At 43.5% G+C, this 20,486-nt stretch overlaps 1 protein-coding gene across 1 annotated transcript in view; it reads right to left on the bottom strand.

Moving 5' to 3' along the window:
• The window catches only part of LOC120928225 (hydroperoxide isomerase ALOXE3-like), a 347,315-nt gene that overhangs the window by 310,949 nt on the left and 15,880 nt on the right, over positions 1-20,486 (bottom strand). The window contains exons 2-3 of the mRNA XM_040339332.1: positions 17,245-17,443; positions 16,150-16,231 (exon numbers count right to left, since the gene is read on the bottom strand). Of these exons, the coding sequence (XP_040195266.1) occupies positions 16,150-16,231; positions 17,245-17,443 (281 nt within the window). The remainder of the gene's footprint in view (positions 1-16,149; positions 16,232-17,244; positions 17,444-20,486) is intronic.

Raw genomic sequence — 20,486 nt, 5'->3', positions numbered from 1 at the left:
TCGGTCTACCTCTAATATATATATTATCAGGCTAAGTGCATCCGGCGTTTGCAAAACTACAACCCCCAGCAATCACATAACATACCAGATGGTATTTCTAGTTATGCAAAAGCTATACACTCATTATCTTTTACACACACAAATAAAATATATGTGTGTGTGTGTGTGTGTGCATGTGCATGTCTGTGTGTTGTAATAATCAGTGCCTCTTGCTGCATAACTACAAATAGCAGCATGCATGCTATGTGATTCATGGGAGTTGTAGTTTTGCAACTGCCGGACGCACTCGGCTGTATATATATATATATATATATATATATATATATATATAAAACGAGTGCGTCTGGCGATTCCATAAATAACAACTACAAGCAATAACATAGCATGCATGATGATATTTGTAGTTATGCAGCAAGAGGCACTGATTATTACAACACACAGACATGCACATGCACACACACACACATATATATATATATATATATATATATATATGTGTGTGTAAAAGAAAACGAGTGTGTATAGCTTTTGCATAACTAGAAATACCAGCATGCATTGGTATGTGATTGCTGGGAGTTGTAGTTTAGGACATTTCTACTACCAGCAATCGCATAGCATGCTTGCTGATATTTGTTGTTATGCAGCCAAGACTCACTGATATATTGACAAAAAACATGTTTATTACATGAACTGGGGGCCTCCAGCAGTTGCTAAACTACAGCTCCTAACATGCACTGTATGGGCATGCTTTGAGCTGTAGTTTTGCTAAACTTGGGGGTTACATGTATGTATGTGTTATGTGTGTGTTTTTACTGTGAATGTGTGTGTCTGGAAGGGGGTAATGGGAACTTTTAGTTGAGAGTTTAGGCTGCTTTCTCCTGCTGCATTGTATATTTATCTATGTGAGCAGCATGTGTACTCAAATAGCAATAGCTCCGTGCAGTCACAGGACACAATGATTGGTGGAGGGTTTGGAGGGGTGGGATATGATAATCTTAGGGGCGGATGGCATGGCAGGGGAGGCAGGGAGGGGTGTGTATATTGAAATGAATGGGGAGGGGAGATACTAGGATAGGGGAGGGGAGGATGAGGAGAGAGGCATTGAGTGACAGGAAAGAAAAGCAAGGGAGCTTGGGTCATGACGATTTTTACATCATCCACCATGGCTCCATAACCAGGAAGTGGCTGAAATTCAGGAGGAGGTAGCAAAGGAATGGCTGGGCTGATTTAGGAAAGAAAGACATCGACTGAAAGGTAAAGCAGAAGGGAACATTATAGTGTAAAAAAGAAATGCATTATAGAACTCCTTTAAAGAAGAGAGGGCTCTCAACTTCTGTGATTTCTACTATGATTAGTGCAAGAAAGCCTGCGTCCAGACTTATATATTATAGGGTTTGGAATGCGTATGTGCCTGGTGTGAAGCCAGGAGGTGGCATCCTCGTAGATATGTCATAGGCAGGATTCTTGAATTTCTACAACTGGGTGTAGACATGAAATTAGCCTTGAGTACCATTAAGGGGCAGGTCTCGGCCTTATCGATATTTTTTCAAAGGCCACTAGCTGTGCATTCGCTAGTCAAATCTTTTTTGCAGGGGGTGACTTGGTTCAATCCGCCAGTTAAGCCCCCCTTGCGCCCATGGGACTTGAATCTGGTTTTATCAGCACTGCAAAGACAGCCCTTTGTACCTTTGCCTCACATTCCCTTAGTCCTTCTGACCAGGAAGTTGGTTTTCTTGGTAGCCATATGCTTGGCTAGGAGGGTATCAGAGTTGACGGCTCTTTCTTGTAAGGAGCCATACCTGATTCTTCATAAGGATAGAGTGGTTTTACATCCTCACCCGGCCTTTCTTCCCAAGATCGTGTAAAGTTTTCATTTGAACCAGGACGTGGTTCTCCCTTCTTTTTTTCCTGAACCTAGTTCTGCGGAGGAAAAATCATTACATCCTTGGATGTAGTGAGGGCAGTTAAAGTCTATCTTAAGGCTACTGCTCAGATTTGAAAGACTGATGTTCTGTTTGTTCTGCCGGAAGGGCCCAGAAAGAGTCAGGCAGCGTAAAAATCTACTATTTCAAAGTGGATTCAATAGGTCATTAATCAAGCCTCTGGTTTGAAAAGGAAGGTTCCTCTGTTTAAGGTTAGGGCGCACTCTACAAGAGCAGTTAGTGCTTCTTGAGCAGTGCATCACCAGGCCTCCATGGCTCAAATCTGTAAGGCCGCAACATGGTCTTCAGTACGCACATTCACTAAATTCTATCAGTTGGATGTAAGAAGACATGAGGATACCGCCTTTGGGCGCAGTGTGCTGCAGGCTGCAGTACAGATCCTCACGTCTGATGGCTCCTGGCTTTATTTATGGTGTCTCCCTTCCCTCATTTGACATTGCTTTGGGACATCCCACATAGTAATTACTATGTCACTCCGTGTGTTCCGTGATGTACGAAAAAGAAAATAAGATTATTATAACAGCTTACCTGTAAAATCCTTTTCTTGGAGTACATCACGGGACACAGAGCTCCCGCCCCTCTTATTGGGGATATTGGGACACTTATTGCTTTGCTACAAAACTGAGGTACTCCCAGTATGGGAGGGGTTATATAGGGGAGGGGACTTCCTGTCTTGGGTGTGCCAGTGTCCATCACCTGAAGGTAGGCTCTACAACCCACATAGTAATTACTATGTGACTCTGTGTCCCGTGATGTACTCCAAGAAAATGATTTTACAGGTAGGCTGTTATAAAAATCCTATTTTCTTCAGTGTTGTCACATGAAAAGATATTTTCAAAAATGTGAGGGGTGTACTCACTTTTGTGAGATATTGTATATTACAGTGGGGCAAAAAAGTATTTAGTCAGCCACCAATTGTGCAAGTTCTCCCACTTAAAAAGATGAGAGAGGCTTGTAATTGTCATCATAGGTATACCTCAACTATGAGAGGCAAAATGTGGAAACAGATCCAGACAATCACATTGTCTGATTTGGAAAGAATTTATTTGCAAATTATGGTGGAAAAAAAGTATTTGGTCAATATCAAAAGTTCATCTCAATACTTTGTTATATATCCTTTGTTGGCAACGACAGAGGTCAATCGTTTTCTGTAAGTCTTCACAAGGTTGTCACACACTGTTGCTGGTATGTTGGTGGTATGTTGGCCCATTCCTCCATGCAGATCTCCTCTAGAGCTGTGATGTTTTGGGGCTATTGCTGGGCAACACGGACTTTCAACTGAATGAATGAATGAATGAATTGTATAGTGCTACTCATGCGAACTGAATCGCCTCCAAAGGTTTTCTATGGGGTTGAGATCTGGAGACTGGCTAGGCCACTCCAGGATCTTGAAATGCTTCTTACGAAGCCACTACCTCATTGCCTGAGCGATGTGTTTGGAATCATTGTCTTGTTGAAAGACCCAGCCACATTTCATTTTCAATGCCCTTGCTGATGGAAGGAGGTTTACACCCAAAATCTCACGATACATGGCCCCATTCATTCTTTCATGTACACGGATTAGTCGTCCTGTTCCCTTTGCAGAGAAACAGCCCCAAAGCATGATGTTGCCACCCCCATGCTTCACAGTAGGTAAGGTGCTCTTTGGTTGCAACTCAGCATTCTCTCTCCTCCAAACAGTTCTACTTTGGTTTCATCTGACCATATGACATTCTCCCAATCCTCTTCTGGATCATCCAAATGCTCTCTAGCAAACCTTAGAGGGGCCCGGACATGTCATGGCTTAAGCAGGGGGACACGTCTGGCACTGCAGGATCTGAGTTCCTGGTGGCATATTGTGTTACTGATGGTAGCCTTTGTTACGTTGGTCCTAGCTCTCTGCAGGTCAATCACTAGGTCCCCCCGTGTGGTTCTGGGATTTTTGCTCACCGTTCTTGTGATAATTTTAACCCCACGGGGTGAGATCTTGCATGGAACCCCAGATCGAGGGAGATTATCAGTGGTCTTGTATGTCTTCTATTTTCTAATTATTGCTCCCACAGTTGATTTCTTCACACCAAGCTGCTTGCCTATTGCAGATTAAGTCTTCCCATTCTGGTGCAGGTTTACAATTTTGTTTTTGGTGTCCTTCGACAGCTCTTTGGTCTTCACCATAGTGGAGTTTGGAGTGTGACTGTTTGAGGTTGTGGACAGGTGTCTTTTATACTGATAACAAGTTCATTAATACAGGTAATGAGTGGAGGACAGAGGAGCCTCTTAACCACTTTACAACCGGAGGCTGTCTTTTAATGGCCTCGGCTTTGTGCGGCTTTGTGCGGTGATATCTGAATGATGCCTGCAGCTACAGGCATCATTCAGATATCACCGTCTTCAGCCGCCGATTCTGTGCACTATAAGAATGATCAAAGCGGCAGTTCTGCCGCTTGAACATTCTTATAGGCAGCGGGAGGGGACGTCCTCCCCTCCCGCGGCCATCCGGTGCTTCCCCGGGCTCTCCCGTGCCATCGGGGGCCCGGAGAGCGAAACGGCCAGCGCTGTCTGGGAAGCATAGAGATGACTGGTGACCAGATGGTCACCAGTCGTCTCTATGACCGTCGGAGGCCCGGGCGCGACGTTATGACTGTCAGCATGTGATCTGTGAAATTTTTTTCACTGATTTCATGCTTGTAAGCCTGGAGGAAAGATGTGGGGTCTTATTGACCCCACATCTCACCATAAAGAGGACCTGTCACAGTGATTCCTATTACAAGGGATGTTTATATTCCTCGTAATAGGAATAAAAGTGATCAAAAAAAAAATGTAAAAAAAAGTGTAAAAATAAAAAAAATTAAGTAAAATAAAAATAAAATTAAAAAAACATTTTTTAAAACGCCCCTGTCCCCGGTAGCTCTCGCGCAGAAGCGAACACGCATGCAAGTCCCGCCAACATATGTAAACGCCGTTCAAACCCCACATGTGAGGTATCGTCACGTGCGTTAGAGCGTGTGCAACAATTCTAGCACTAGACCTCCTCTGTAACTCGAAAATAGTAACCTGTAAAAAAAATTAAAGCGTCGCCTATGGAGATTTTTAAGTGCCGAAGTTTGGCGCCATTCCATGAGTGTGCGCAATTTTAAAGTGTGACATGTTAGGTATCTATTTACTCGGCGTAACATCATCTTTCACATTATACAAACAAATTGGGCTAACTTTACTGTTTTGTTATGTTTTAATTCATGATTCAATTTCAATTCGATTTCCCTAAAAAAAGGCGTTTGAAAAATTATTGCGCAAATACTGTGCAAGAAAAAAAGTTGCAATGACCGCCATTTTATTCCCTAGGGCGGGGATAAGCAATTAGCAGACCTCCAGCTGTTGCCAAACTACAAGTCCCATCATGCCTCTGCCTCTGGGTGTCATGTTTGATGCTGTCAGAGTCTCGCTATGCCTCATGGGACTTGTATTTTGGCAACATCTGGAGGTCCGCTAATTGCTTATCCCTGCCCTAGGGTGTCTGCTAAAAATATATATATAATGTTTGGGGGTTCTGATTAATTTTCTAGCAAAACAATTGTGATTTTTACATGAAGGAGAGTGCCAAAGGAAGTGCCAAAATAGGCCTAGTTGTCAAGTGGTTCACCCCTCCTGCCCAGGTGAAATTTCAGCTTCTGGCACTGCGTCGTTTTAACTGACAATTGCGCGGTCGTGCAACGTGGCTCCAAAACAAAATTGACGTCCTTTTTTCCCCACAAGTAGGGCTTTCTTTTGGTGGTATTTGATCGCCTGTGCAGTTTTTAATTTTTGCGCTATAAACCAAAAAGTGTGACAATTTTGAAAAAAAATACAATATTTTTTACTTGTTGCTATAATAAATATGCCAATTTAAAAAAAAATAACTTTTTTTTCTCAGTTTAGGCCAATACGTATTCTTCTACATATTTTTGGTAAAAAAAAAAAAAAAATCGCAATAAGCGCAAAAGTTATAGCGCCTACAAAATAGGGGACAGAATTATTATTTTTTTTTATTTATTTTTTTACTAGAAATGTCGGCGATCTGCGATTTTTATTGGGACTGCGACGTTATGGCGGACACATGGGACACTTTTGACACTTTTGGCGCCATTCACATTTATACTGCGATCAGTGCTATAAATATGCACTAATTACTGTATAAATGTGACTGGCATTGAAGGGGTTAACACTAGGGGGTGAGGAAGGGGTTAAATATGTTTCCTATATAGTGTTCTAACTGTAGGTGGGGGGGGTGACTGATCTGTGTCCCTATGTACAAAAGACACAGATCGGTCTCCTCTCCAGAGACAGGACGCTGTCTCTGTGTGAGCCGGCAATGAGAGATGATCTCATATGTTTACATATGAGATCATCTCTCATTGGCCGCACAGATCGCATCGCAAACGGCCACTCTGATTGGCCGTTCGTGGCGATCTGTAATTGGCTGTGTCCAAGGGACACGGCCAACACAGAAGTTCCCCGCTGAGCGCTCTGGAGCGCCTGCGGGGAACGCCCAAAGGGGCGGACGTCAATTGACGTCTTGTTGGATATTCAGATCCGCGCTGTAGCCGTCATTCGGCTATAGCGCGGGTCTCAGGAGGTTAAAGAAGAAGATACAGGTCTGTGAGGGTCAGAAATCTTGCTTGTTTGTAGGTGACCAAGTACTTATTTTCCACCATAATTTGCAAATAAATTCTTCCCAAACCAGACAATGTGATTGTCTGGATTTGTTTCCACATTTTGTCTCTCATAGTTGAGGTATACCTATGATGACAATTACAGACCTCTCTCATCTTTTTAAGTGGGGGAACTTGCACAATTGGTGGCTGACTAAATACGGTGGCTGACTAAATACTTTTTTGCCCCACTGTATTTGTTGTTTGTACCCGTAGCAGGGCCCAATGTGCATTTTGCTTTTTTTATTCTGTCTAAAACACGCAGACATTAACTGACACTGATATTACATTTAAAAATGCCTTTTTTAACCTCCCTGGCGGTATGATTCTGTCTGGAATTACGTACCAAAAGCGGTACAATTATTTTGCAAGGAAATTTGGAGTTTTATACTGTAGGCCTGTAATTTTTAGAAATAACTCACTTAAATCTGACCAAGCAAGAGTCTTGTAGGCATCCCGGGTATGATTTTTTTTTTTTTTAAACCAAAATTATAAATTATAATATAATAAATAATTATAAATAATTATAACAAATAATAATATAATTATAATAAAAATGATTCAATAATGTAATCAACTCAAAATCACTGAAATTTTCTCAGTTGCAGAATTGTCGCTGTCATTATTTTTTTTTTTTATGACGAATCTCCCCACAAATCGCTATCGCACATTTCTGCAAGTGATTATAATTTATTATCGCTGTTTTCTAGCTGATCTAAAACCATTTTTGACATAAAGGGACACTTTTGGACAATCTACAGTTTTTAGGCAGAAAGAACATTTTTTATTATATAAAAGTACATGCAGGGCACTGGGCAGACCACTAGGGACAAGGGGGGTGTGTATTTTTTACATACAGTATACTGTAATCTTATAGATTACAGTACTGTATGTAAAGTGTTTGTTTACTTTTTTGAATTTGGCGCCGTTCTCCGCCCCCGTGCGTCGTAACGTCGCAGGGAACGGAGATCGGCGGCACACGGGGACACTGTGAATCGAGCGAGGAGGTCCCGCTCGCTCACACAGCGGGGTGGCATCGCTGGATCCAGGGACAAGGTAAGTAACTTGCCTGTGGATCCAGCGAGAAGGTAAGCCACGCCGCTGCACACTCTGCACGTCCACCCCGAGCGTGACTCGGGGATACCGATCCTATCATTGAAAACCAACCCCGAGTCACGCTCGGGTTTACCGCCAAGGGGGTTAAGAGAAAATCGTACCTAAAATACGCATGTCTGAACTTTGAACCTAATCTTTGACTCTGGCCATGACCTTTGACTCTATCCTTGGCCATAATTCTAACTCTGACAATAACCTAGATCAAACCCTAATTTATATATATATATATATATATATATTTGTGTTTTTTTTTTTTTTTTTTATTCATACTGTTCTTTTCTTCATTCAAAAAGAGAAAAAAAACACAGGGGCAGGCTGCACAGTGACTGATTATTATGATAGCCAATCAGAGACTTTCACAGCGATCAGGTGTTTTATAAGGTGTCACTCTGTCCCCGTCTTCCAGTTTCGATTGTATATTATCACCCTGTCACACGGCTTCTAATGGAGACTACAAGTGGCCATTTTTACACACATTATGCAGATATGGATCACTATTGTCACCATCACAAAAGTTACCCTGAGAAATGCCATACAGCCATCATTAGAATGAGTGCATATACAATAGACAATTTTTTTCATTAGAAAAATAAGTTTGCACAAACTTTTCAGGTGAAATTCATTTCTCTTATTCGGATGTTTGAAGCATTCAAAATAACGTAGGACATAACGAATTATCCAAATTGATTCGGATCCATTTTGTTTTTATGTTGCATTAAAGCGGAGTTCCACCCAAAAGTGGAACTTCCACTTTAAGCACTCCTCACCCCTTTTCATGCCACATTTGTGGGGGGGGGCTGTAATTTTTTTTGTTGGGGGGGGGGGCTTCGATAGAAGTGGGACTTCCTGTCCCACTTACTCCTTCCGCCCAGGGACCGCCTAGGTGAATTCTTCTCACGCCTTAGGTCGGCTCCTCCCTCTAGACGATCCCCTGGGACATGTGAGGCCCTGTACACACGAGGGGACATGTCCGATGAAAACGGTCCGCGGACTGTTTTCATCGGACATGTCCGCTCTGAGATTTCGGTCTGATGGCTGTACACACCATCAAACCGAAATTCCCGCGGACAGAGAACGCGGTGACGTAGACTCTATCGCGCAAGTTCAATGCTTTCACGCATGCGTCGAATCAATTAGACGCATGCGCGGGATTTCGGTCCGCTGGTTAGACGTACTAACCAGCGGACATGTCCGACGGACAGCTCTCCAGCGGACAAGTTTCTTAGCATGCTAAGAAACTTTTGTCCGCTGGATATCTGTCCGCTAGCCTGTACACACGATCGGATCTGTCCTCTGAAACTGGTCCGCGGACCAGTTTCAGCGGACATGTCCGGTCGTGTGTACGAGGCCTGACAGGTCCCAGGAGATCGCCTGTCCACTCCTAGAGTGCCCACAGTCTGAATGGAGGCGCCAGCAGAGAAGGGGGGAAAGGAGCGACGCTCCAGGCAGCCGCATCACTGGACCGTGGAGCAGGTAAGTGTCTGTTTATTAAAGGTCAGCAGCTACACTTTTTGTAGCTGCTGACTTTTAATAAACGTAAAAAGGCTGGAACTCCACTTTAACATTTTACATTATTATAAAAAGTTATTTTAAAAAAATGCACTACATATGAAATGCAAACACATTGCAATAAATACAGTAAGGTATAAAAGTGGCATAAGATAATGATTGCTACTTATTGTTTGAGTTGGATGGAGGTGGTGTGGTGAATATATATCTGAATCATAACATAATGAGTGAGTGAGAGACTTATATAGCGCAACACATGCGAACTGAATCGCCTCTGGGCGCTTAGTATGCATGAGTGAACTTTTTGATCTCAGAAGAGATTTTGATCTTTCTTCTGAAGGCCAAGTGGTTCACCTCCAATCGGATGGTGGTTGGCAGAGCGTTCCACAGTCTCGGTCCTTGGACTGCGAATCTACGTTCTCCTTTGGACTTGTATCTGGCTTTAGGTATCTGGAGTAGACTTTGATTGGTGGATCGCAAAACGCGATTGGGTTTGTGAGCTTTTATTTTTTCGCATAGATATTGGGGGGCGATTCCTTGGATACACTTATGCGTTCAGCAAAGTGCTTTGAAAGTGATTCTGTCTTTTACTGGGAGCCAATGAAGGGATATCAGAGAAGGTGAGATTAATTCCCATGTTTTTTTCCCAGTCACTAGTCGAGCGGCCGTATTTTGAACGACTTGCAGACGAGTGATTTCGGTATTTGGGGAGTCCGAGATAGAGGGCATTTGCATAGTCCAGTCTGGAGTTGATAATTGTACCCACCACGACTGCTATGTCTTCTTTTGGGATAAAGGGGGTGAGTCTGCGTAGTAGGCGCAGCAGATGGTGCGATCCACTGACCACTGACCCTATTTGTGCATCCATTGTCATGTTGGTGTCGAAGATGACTCCGAGACTTTTGACTTTGGTGCAAGGGGTGATAGTTTTACCCAGAATGGGCGGGGGTGTCCATGTTGCTCCTGGATGATTTTTCTGATTGGCGTGAAACAGGAAAAGTTCTGTTCTGGTTGGCGTGAAACAGGAGAAGTTCTGTTTTTGAGCCGTTGAGTTTGAGATAACTCTTCGTCATCCAGTTTTCTATCATAGTAAGGCATTTTGATAATGCTCCTTGTTGTTGCAGATGCGAAAATACAGTTGTGTGTCATCTGCATAAGAGTGGTAAAGTAACTTCTGGTTACTGATGAGAGGGTGGAGATAAATATTGAACAGAACAGGCGACAGAGGGGATCCCTGAGGGACTCCGCATGACACCGTGCGTTCTTCAGAAGTGAAAGGCCCCAGTTTCACTATTTGTGATCGGTTTTCCAAAAAGGAGGAGAACCAGGATAAATCACATTCTGCGACTTTGGCTACTTCAGCTTGCTGAGTCAGTAATATTTTGTGGTCAACAGTATCAAAAGCAGCACTTAGGTCCAACAGAACTAGAAGACAAGATTCTCCTTCGTCTGCTGCCTCGAGAGCGTCATCCCATATTTTGAGCAGTGCTGTTTCTGTCCCGTGACCTGGACGGAAACCCGATTGAAACGGATCGAGTAATTTATGGGTGTCTAGATGCTGTTGTAGCTGTTGTACAACTTCTTTCTCCTATATCTTGGAGAAGACATTTAGGCCTGTTATGGGTCGACGGTGGTTAGGGTCTTTGGGGTCAAGGGAGGGTTTTTTTAAAATTGGTTTAATTACGCCTTGTTTCAGCAAGGTTGGCACCATGCCCTCCTTGAACGACTGGTTTATGAGCTGCGTGATAGCTGGTGCCAAAACATCGGCACATTCTTTCAGCAGTTTGGTTGGGATGATATCATGGGGTGCTGTGCTGTTTCGCAGAGTCGCAATGATATTTTTGGTGGCATCGATGGAGATGGGTTTTAGAGTGAAATAAGTTGTTTGCGGCGATTTTATATGGGAATTCGGTTTGTGATTTGGGGAGGGGTTGATGACAATTTTATTTTGCTGAATACTTTCCCGGATTTTTTCAATTTTATTAATGAAATAATCTGATAATTCGTTGCAAAATTCTTGTGAATCAGAATTGGGGGCCTCTAAGCAGACTGGGTTCATAGTCTGAGAGACTAGTTTGAAGAGTTCGCGGGGGCGGTTTAGGGCATTTGCAATGATGTTGGAAAAGTGATTTTTTTGGGCCATAAAGAATTCTTTGTGGTATTTCTTAGTTATTATCTTATAAATGGTGTGATTTTCCTCTGAAGAGCTTCTTTTCCAAGCTGCTTCCGCTCTTCTGCGCTCTTGCTTTAGCAACGACAGTTGGTCATTAAACCAGCTGGAGTTGTTTTTCCAGATGCAAGTTTTGCGCTTTGGTGCTACCAAGTCGGCTGACTGTAGTGTTTCTGTGGCTGTTAGATGTTGTTGGCTTGTTTTTATTTTTTTCCCTAATGTAGTTTTGAAGAGTTCCGAGTGGAGCTTCTTCTGAGATCTAGTCCAGTGAGTTGTCACCGGTTTTATAATTTTTTTTGAGGTGGCATTTTTAATAATTGTGAATTTAATGGCATGGTGATCTGTCCAAGGTTGTCGCTCAATCTCCAGAATGTCGATTTCCAAATCTTGTTTGAAAATGAGATCAAGCGTGTGACCTGAGTCATGAGTGGGCCCCTGTACTAGTTGCTGCAGACCTAATCCTTCCAGTTGGTCGATGCAGGCGTCGGCGACGGGGTCCAGTGCGGAGTTGGCCCAAAGGTTGAAATCCCTGAGCAGTAAGAGGTGTTTGATGTTTAGGGAATAGGTGGAGATGAACTCCGTCAATGACGTGAGCAAGTGCGTTTTTGGGCTGGGTGGTCTATAAGAGTGAAGAATATGGACAGTGTCCTAGGGATTTGTTTGCAATTGCAGAGTGAGGGTTTCCATGAATGGAAGGGAGTTTTGCAGGTCTGGTTTGGTGATCGAGAGGTGAGTCTTATGGATCACCGCCAGGCCTCCTCCTCTTTGCCCCACTCTGTTTTCCGTTTGAATGCGGTAATTTACTGCCACCAGTTCTCCTAGAATGGTGTTGCAGTCAGCAGTTAACCAGCTTACTGTGATAAAGAGGCAGTCTAGATCGTGTTGTAGGATGAAATCATGGATTTCTTGCCGGTGTCTTACTGCCGATCTAGTGTTGATCAAAGCGCACGATATGCGCTTTGGCTGGGGGAAATGGCTGTGATTTTTGACTGGTCGGTCATCGATTGATTCTGAACAGTTGCTCAGTTCTTAGAGCTTTTTTGGTGGGGGCCCGTAGTACTGAGGCGAATGGCTTTAGACCCCAAATGGTTTTTCAGATTAGCCATAGTCGCAGAAATGTGTGGGGGGTGTTGTTTAACCTGATGTTTTTTTGATAATGATGGGAAGGAAGGTTTGAAGTGGGTCGCCCCAACTCGCTGAATCCTCCCTCCCTGTTTGATCCAGAGGAAGGCGGAAAAAACCCTTGTCGTGCTATGCCAATATGCAGCGATCGGGGAACATATTCCTTCCTGACCCCTCAGGAGAGATCGGGCAAGCCCTTTATCAAGTGGTGAATGGTTGGGAAATAACTGTTTAGGGCAGAATGGGGGGGGGAGTACTCCCTCCTGAGTTCCCAGGTGGGAAGCAGTTCCCAAGCCTTGAGTTCTGGAAGGGGAGTAGGGGTTGGAGAAATCCCTGTTACCGGGGAGTTGGAAAGAACCCTGCCTATCTGGGGGGGGGGGGGGTGAGAGTGACAGCAGACTCGTTTGAGAGCGTCCTGCTTCACTGGCTGGCTAAGTAGAGATGACACTGACAGTGAGCTGGCCCCCTGGGTGTACCAAGATGGCCACCAGCTGAGATCAGGCCCAAGCCAGGGGCTGTGTGTCTGAGGGGTCTGCACAGCCTGCGGAGGAGGCCCAGGGGTATCTGGGGGAAGACTGGGGATCCTTCTGGGTCCGAGGGGTTTAGTGAAGTTTGAGGGGGGGTTGATTGGGTGTGTGTGCGGCGCGCCGCTAGGCCGCAGCTGAAGCCGCGGATTTTCCTAAACACGGCCGCCGCAAATCTTCCCACGAGGTTGGGCTGGGATTGTGAAGGGTGATGGATGGCTGGAGCTGATGTTGGGTTGGCGGTTTGGGGGGGTAGAGAAAGCCGTTTACCCGATGTGTTTAGGCCGCCGCCGCCGTGGCTTGTCATGAAAAGGACGGCCGGTCAGCCCCAAACGGTTCCAGGAGAGATGGAGAATGCCCTGGAATAGCCCTGAGAGTCAGGGGCTTACCTTAAACTGCTCCCGGGAAGTAAAGCCAACGTGGTAAAGAGGGAGGCCAAGGGGGGAGAGGAGAAACGCTGGTCCTCTAGTCCTGTGGCAGGGAGTTGGAATAGCCCTGCCTGTCTGGGAAGCCCTGGGGAGTGGGCTCGTTCGAGAGGCGTCCTGCCTCACTGACTGACTGAGTAGGAATGATACACCTTTCCTGCTCTCCTTCGGCTGATCACCTTTCCTGGTGATCAGGAATGCTCTCTGGCCCTGTCCTGGTTCGGTCGATGTAATGTCCTTAAGATGAACGCGATGCCCAGACTCTTGTACCTTTTACAAACTTTACCAATCAAAATACCCCAGTCCTATTTTCACGCAGTCCGATCAGCATTTGTTAAATTCATATGGCGAGGCACGGTGACACAAAATTGTGGGTAGCATTAGAACAGGAGGCAGCCAGTGCCCCACTCGCTGGCTTACCGTGGGTAGAAAAAATCCACACTGCCCATCAGATTGCTCATCCGGTGATTGGCCCTACTCTTGCGGAAGTGGACAGGTTTTCTCGTCTATCTTCATTGTGTAATTTTCCCTCCCCAATGACACCCCTCGTTGGGCATCCAGCGTTCACACCAGGCCTCACTGATCCCACTTTCCACACGCAAGCCCCAAGGGGACTCATGAGGGCCTCCCAGTTCTTGTAATCCTCTGGCTTGTTCCCTGCAGAGACTGTGCTATCTGGGCTAGCTCCTCTAAGTTTGGATTACTGAAAGACTATTCAGTTCTCGCATTTTCTTGGCTCATTGCCTAAGCCTGCGCTTTTTCTCCGTAAACTCCATCCTTTTGAGGAACTTTGTTTGGGAGAGGGAGTGGAACTTCACGCTGCTAAGGATCCCCCTTACTTGGCAAAATGGGAGAGGGACTTGGAGTTACATTCTCCGAGCCACAAAAAGAACGCATACTCTTCTTTGCACAGAAGTCTTCTTTATGCAGCAAATATCAAGAGACCACATATAAGATAATTACATGCTGGCGATGTGGCCTTCACCAGGGAACCATCTTGCACATCTTCTGGGAATGCCCTGTGCTCAAAACTTTCTGGGAACCAGTCCTCAAACTCATACATAAATTCACTGACGTTTCCCTACAGGGCGACCCGGGCGCAATCCTACTAAACCTTACCCCTTTATCTAGGAAACGTTATCATGAGTCCCTTCTCAAACACCTTTTTAATTCTGCACAGGCGTGCATCCCGCCCCTCTGGAAACAACAATCTGCGCCGACGGTGGCGCAGTGGTTTGCAAGGGTGAAAGATATAGAGCAAATGGAAGACTTGACCTCGGTTCTGCACGATAAGACGGAGGAACACAAGACCAGATGGTTTTATTGGGTCCAATTCTGCTTCTTCGATGAATTCCTCAAATATGCCTAGCCGTGGCAGTTGCCAGTGAGTCCTACTGTCTGATCTGTCCTGACGACCTTGGCTCCCGCGAGGTGACACAGCACCCGCCTCCTTAAAACCCCACTTCCCGTCCTGAAGAATCTCTCTCTCTCTCTCTCTCAAATAACATAAAAGAGTGGTGTGCGCAAAACCTAGTGATGCTCACCGTTATAGACTTCCCCCAATGATCTGGCTGATCTCTCTTTTTCTTTAGAGGGGAGAGACTGCCTTTAACGTAGACACTCTTTTCTTAGAATTGATTATTATTATTATTTTATTTTATTTTTGTTATCGCACATGTGTGCTCTACCCTTCCACAGTATACCCTGATGTATTAGTAATGCTAATGATGTTGTCTACTGATTTTATATTTTGGCGAAGTTACCCTTTTATTATCTGCTGTATACCACTCAATAACATTTTTAAATTAAAAATAAAAATAACATAATGAATGAATCCAAAAATAATTGTGTTCTATTCACTCTTTCAGATCCATTTAGTTATTATTTTGCATTAACATTTTTCATTATTATGGAAAAAAAATCAGCTCATTACATTTCTCTTTGTGGGTTGGACTAGCAGGGATTACTCAGTGCGTAAGTAATCTCCCAAACTAACAAACACGTTAAAACAAGCATAGCCAATCTTCCTAAATATACAAAACAAATACGAATATACGAAACAAATCCAAATATACAAAACTAATTAGGAAAAAAATCATTCTAACTTTATGACTATGGTGAAGTGAAATAATTAATTTAACAAATCTCTTCTATACACAAAAAGCAAGCAGAGGTCAGCAAAGGTTGAAAAAAAAATTAAAATTATTTTAATGACAATGGTTTATGATACAGTGTGCTTACACCACCACTCCAGTGATCTCCATTTGCTTCCAGGTCTCTTGCTTGGTGGTCGGTGTGATGTCTTGTGAACATAGGAGTTCGGACGTTCAGCAAGTGTGTCATTCCAAAAAAGCTTTGCAATTTCTGAATAAATGCAAAGCATTCTCTGACTGGATGAGGTGGACAGGCAAGGGACTGACATGCTTTCTACCTCGCCAAATCAGAGAATGCCTTAAACGGCACCCATGCTGAGCGCTAAACTCCAGTGTTCACAGTGCATCCAGCAATAAAATGCATCAAACCTGGAGTTCTTCTTTAAAAAAAGAATACACAATCAGCATGAAGGCTGGAGCAGAAGTTTTGTCATTAGCAAGATGAGAGTGTGAAAACGATCTGTCCTATAATGGACAACCCCCTCCCACCATACTTAGAATGTATGTGCTGATCACTCACTTGTGTGTTTCTCTATTAATCTCCAATTCTAGTTTTCTTTGTTGCTGGAGAACGGGGTGAGTATTCTTAGTTATCACAACACCTGAAACAGAACAGGTCATATAGTCACATATTTTCTACCATAATTCCCCCATTTAGCACATAAATCTGATAGATGTACCAAACAGCCAGTTAATGTTTGTGCTCTGCAGGATCAGATACTCAAATACCCAAATTTTACTGTAGCCCATAGCAGCTATGCATTAGATGTTCTCAGTCTGGCGCAGACATTAAAATAATGTTATGTTAATAAACTATAGTTCTTTGTCATGGGTGGAACTAGGAATATACAATTATAAAAATAAAACAGTGGGTTTAGTACAGTTATCTTATAAACGCCCCCCCCCCATTATCTTACCTGTCCCCGCCATTCTCAAAGATGTCAGGGGTTCAGTCTACAGGGAGCCATACAGTCTAGTTTCCAAAAGTCTCAAAGCCAGGCTCTGCTTTTTCTACATGCGTGAAATAATCTTCATACATTACTATAGAAAATCTGTCCATTGTTGGGACAAATATGGTGGAGGAGAAAGCCAAAAGAAGCACACATAGTACACCACACTGATGGGTGGGGGGGGAGACCAAATTGCACTAACAGTGAGAAGGACTTGAATGGGTATAGTTAAATAAAACCCGGGCATACACTGCTCTGGGTTACAAGTACGTAACGCTCAAGTAGTGCAGGGGTCGGGAGTGGATAACATACACAATGCAGGGGTCCAGAGTGCAAGGTAAAACATAAGTAAAGCCCTGCATCTCCCAATACCCTACCCCCTCCTGAAAATAATTAATAAAGGAAAAAAGTAAGAAATAAAGTATAAATGTTTCAAAGTACGTGTATGCTGTGCACATGCTGCTATGGGCTGTTAGAGAAGTAAGAATAATTAATCTTCTTTTTCCGGGAGTTTTTTTTTTTGTTTGGTTTTTTTGCGCTTTAAAGATCTCTATAATTAAACTCATAATGTTATTGTTTGGTAATGATATCTCCTATCTGCCTCATATAGAACCGACAGTTAAATAAAACTTTAATATAATAAGAATTATAAAGTCATATCTCACCCTTCCCTTCTGGGATCTCCACAGATTTTAATATCCACTGATACAATGGGAATTGGTAGAGTTGGCCTTTGGGACAGGTTACCGTGACATAATTGCAGTACCAGGGATCCATATGGAAATTTAGGTAAAGCTCCAGGGACAGCTTAACCAACAGGAGCTCTCCAAGGTCTTTATTTACAGCGATATTAAACTCTGTCACCTGGAAAATCCAAAAGTAGAACCTAAGAGCTCTGCACACACTACAAATCTAAGCACTGGTCATGTATAATTCAAAGAGCATGCTGGTAGATATAAAACAGACTAAAGCCAATTAAAGACCAAATGATATGTTTTGTACTGTGAAAAATGCAGCTAGATAAAGTGCTGTGCTCTCAACATATGCATAAATACTGTGCTCATATAAAGAACATATCTCGTGAAAATTTGCTATAAATGATCAGATAAATATAGAGTGCAAAAAACATAGCGAAATCCACAAAAACTTTAATTGGTCAAGTTTTAATAAGTCTTCCTATTATTATTTTCTCCAGTGTTAAAGCATTTTTTAGTGTTTTTAGGTTTCATTGGTAGCCTTTATCTATATTTGTTAATGTGTTTAGAATACTTTTCCGGAACCCTGAGAAATAAAATCCCTACATTTTCCAAAGCCTCGTTTTTAAGTAGAGTGATTTACCTGTTGGAAAAACTCTAGAGCATGGGTGCTCAACCTGTGGCTCTCCAGCTGTTGCGGAACTACAATTCCCATGAGGCATTGCAAGCCGCTGACAGGTACAAGCATGTCTCCCAAAGGCTGAGGCATTATGGGAATTGTAGTTTTGCAACAGCTGGAGAGCCACAGGTTGAGCACCCATGCTCTAGAGGGAGTAGGAGTTGGGTTTTCTGTGATGCCGAATGGGCAAGGAGCAAGAGGGTACCAAAGAGTACTAAGATTGTGGAAATAGTAAACACAAATGAAATAAAAGTAGTATATATATATAAAGAGGCAGAGGGCGCACGCTAAACATCCATCCCTGACCATGTCAATTGGACAAAACGTGCTGGAGGACTAATACACCTGCTTCACTTCCGGCCTGTAGAACACATGCTGGAAGTAGACAGGAAGTTGTGTCATTGGTGGCCATCTTGGATCAAAGTGGTATAGTAACCATATTAAATGCTGGCATCTTTGTTTTTAATGATGCGCACTTGAAAGTGTTTTTGCATTAACGCATTTTATTCCATTGTTTACTCATGATGGCCAAAATGTACTTGGAGGATTAAAGGGTAGAGACCTAAGATTGGAAAGAGGTGACCTGGAAGGCTGGAAGGCTGGAAGTGACAGCACAAAACCCACTTTTTGTTGGAAAAGAAATTGAGAAAGAAGCACTGTATTATTAGAGACACTTATGTTTGTTACTAAAGACTTCTTTTAAAAGAAAAGAACACATTGAATGGGTCTTGTTTTTAACTTTGTGGCTTTCCCCATATGTTTATTACACTGAATTATCAGTTTTATAGCAGTTTTTCACAAAATGAGTTATGTTCTTTATATGAGCACAGTATTGTCATGTTACAACCAAAAACATAAATGTTTTTTATTGGGATTTTATGTCATAGATCATCACAAAGTGGCACATAATTGTGAAGTTGAAAAAAAATGATAAATGGTTTTCAAAAAAATGTGAAAAGTGTGGCTTGAAGTCGCCCCAAGTCGCGCGGTTGAGAAAGTCAATGTAAGTGAATGGAGCCGTCTTAATGTAAACTACTGAAGTTGCTCCGGCTTCATAAAAGGTTCCTGTACTACTTCAATCCGACTTCTAGGCGATTTGTAGGCAACTTGTACCCATTGATTTCAATGGAAGTCGCCTCCAAGTCGGATCACCTGTCTTAACTGAAGCAACAATACAGGAAGAGAAAATTGTTTTCTCAGGCAAACCCCTCCCTCCCCCTCCTTCCCACAGAGCTGATTGTTGTTTTATTGGCCACTGGAAAGCCTCCTGTCCTTGAGGCGACTTGAAGCTGTCTTGTAAGCTGCCCCAAGTCGCGCTGTGGTGCGCGCTCAGGTCGTGTTCAGGTCGCCTCACAAAGTTGCGGCCAGAGTCCCTGTGTGAACCGGCTCTTACTCTGATACCCCTAACTAAAATCTAGTGGAACCAATTGACTTCAGAAGTCACCTAATTGGTAAATAGAGTCCACCTGTGTGTAATTTATTCTCAGTATAAATACAGCTGTTCTGTGAAGCCCTCAGAGGTTTGTTAGAGAACCTTAGTGAACAAACAGCATCGTGAAGGCCAAGGAACACGCCAGACAGGTCAGGGATAAAGTTGTGGAGAAGTTTAAAGCAAGGTTAGGTTAAAAAAAATATCCCAAGTTTTGAACATCTCACGGAGCACTGTTCAATCCCTCATCTGAAAATGGAGTACGGCGCGGGAGGGGGGGGTGGTAGAGAGTAGAAGGTCTGGAGGGATGCTTGAGTGTGCGTGTGTGTGTGTGTGAGTGTGTTGAGGGTACTGTTCTGTACCTATTGGGTAGCCCTACTTGACATGGGGATCTGTGGTAGTAGGCCACGTTTGGCCCTTGGGGACTACCCTGAAATGAAGGTTGTTCTTGTTCCTCCGTTGAGGGACAGGTTTACGTACTTTGAGGGAGGGAGGTAATGTTGACAAATATGTGATGGTTGAACACTGCCAATTTTGTACTGATTAATGTGCCTTTCCCCCCTTTTTTTGATGATTGTAAATGCAGAAAACTAAAAAAAAAAGTAAAAAAAAAAAAGAAGAAAATGGAGTACGGCACAACTGCAAACCTACCAAAACATAGCCGTCAACCTATCCTGACAAGCAAGGAGAGCACCTTCTGGACTGACTGTATGTAATGGCAAGGGGTGCTGGGGTGTGCTGCATGGTATTGATGCTCACTATTGGGGATCTATTTTTGCAGGGGGGTCAATTGTTGCTGAGGAGGTCTATTGTTGCTGGTGGGGGACCTATTGTTGCTGGGGGGGTTTATGTTGCTGGGGGGCCAGTTGTTGCTGAAAGAGATCTGCTGTTGGGGGAGGGGTCTGTTGTTGATGGCAGCCAGAGAGTCTATTAATGCTGGCTGTGCGGAGATCTGTTGATGCTGCCGGGAGTCTATTGTTGCCGGTGGGGGGAATTTAGTTGTGGGTGGTCCATTGTTGTTAGGGGATCTATTGCTGCTGGCTGCAGGGGATTTATTTTACTGCTTTTCTTGATATCATTGCCAAATTCCATACAAATTACTTA

Source organism: Rana temporaria, chromosome 2 (genome assembly GCF_905171775.1).
Source record: "Rana temporaria chromosome 2, aRanTem1.1, whole genome shotgun sequence".
In the NCBI taxonomy this organism is placed as follows: domain Eukaryota; kingdom Metazoa; phylum Chordata; class Amphibia; order Anura; family Ranidae; genus Rana; species Rana temporaria.
The sequence above is the reverse complement of the archived record's forward strand: the minus strand, read 5'-3'. Positions and strand labels throughout refer to the sequence as shown.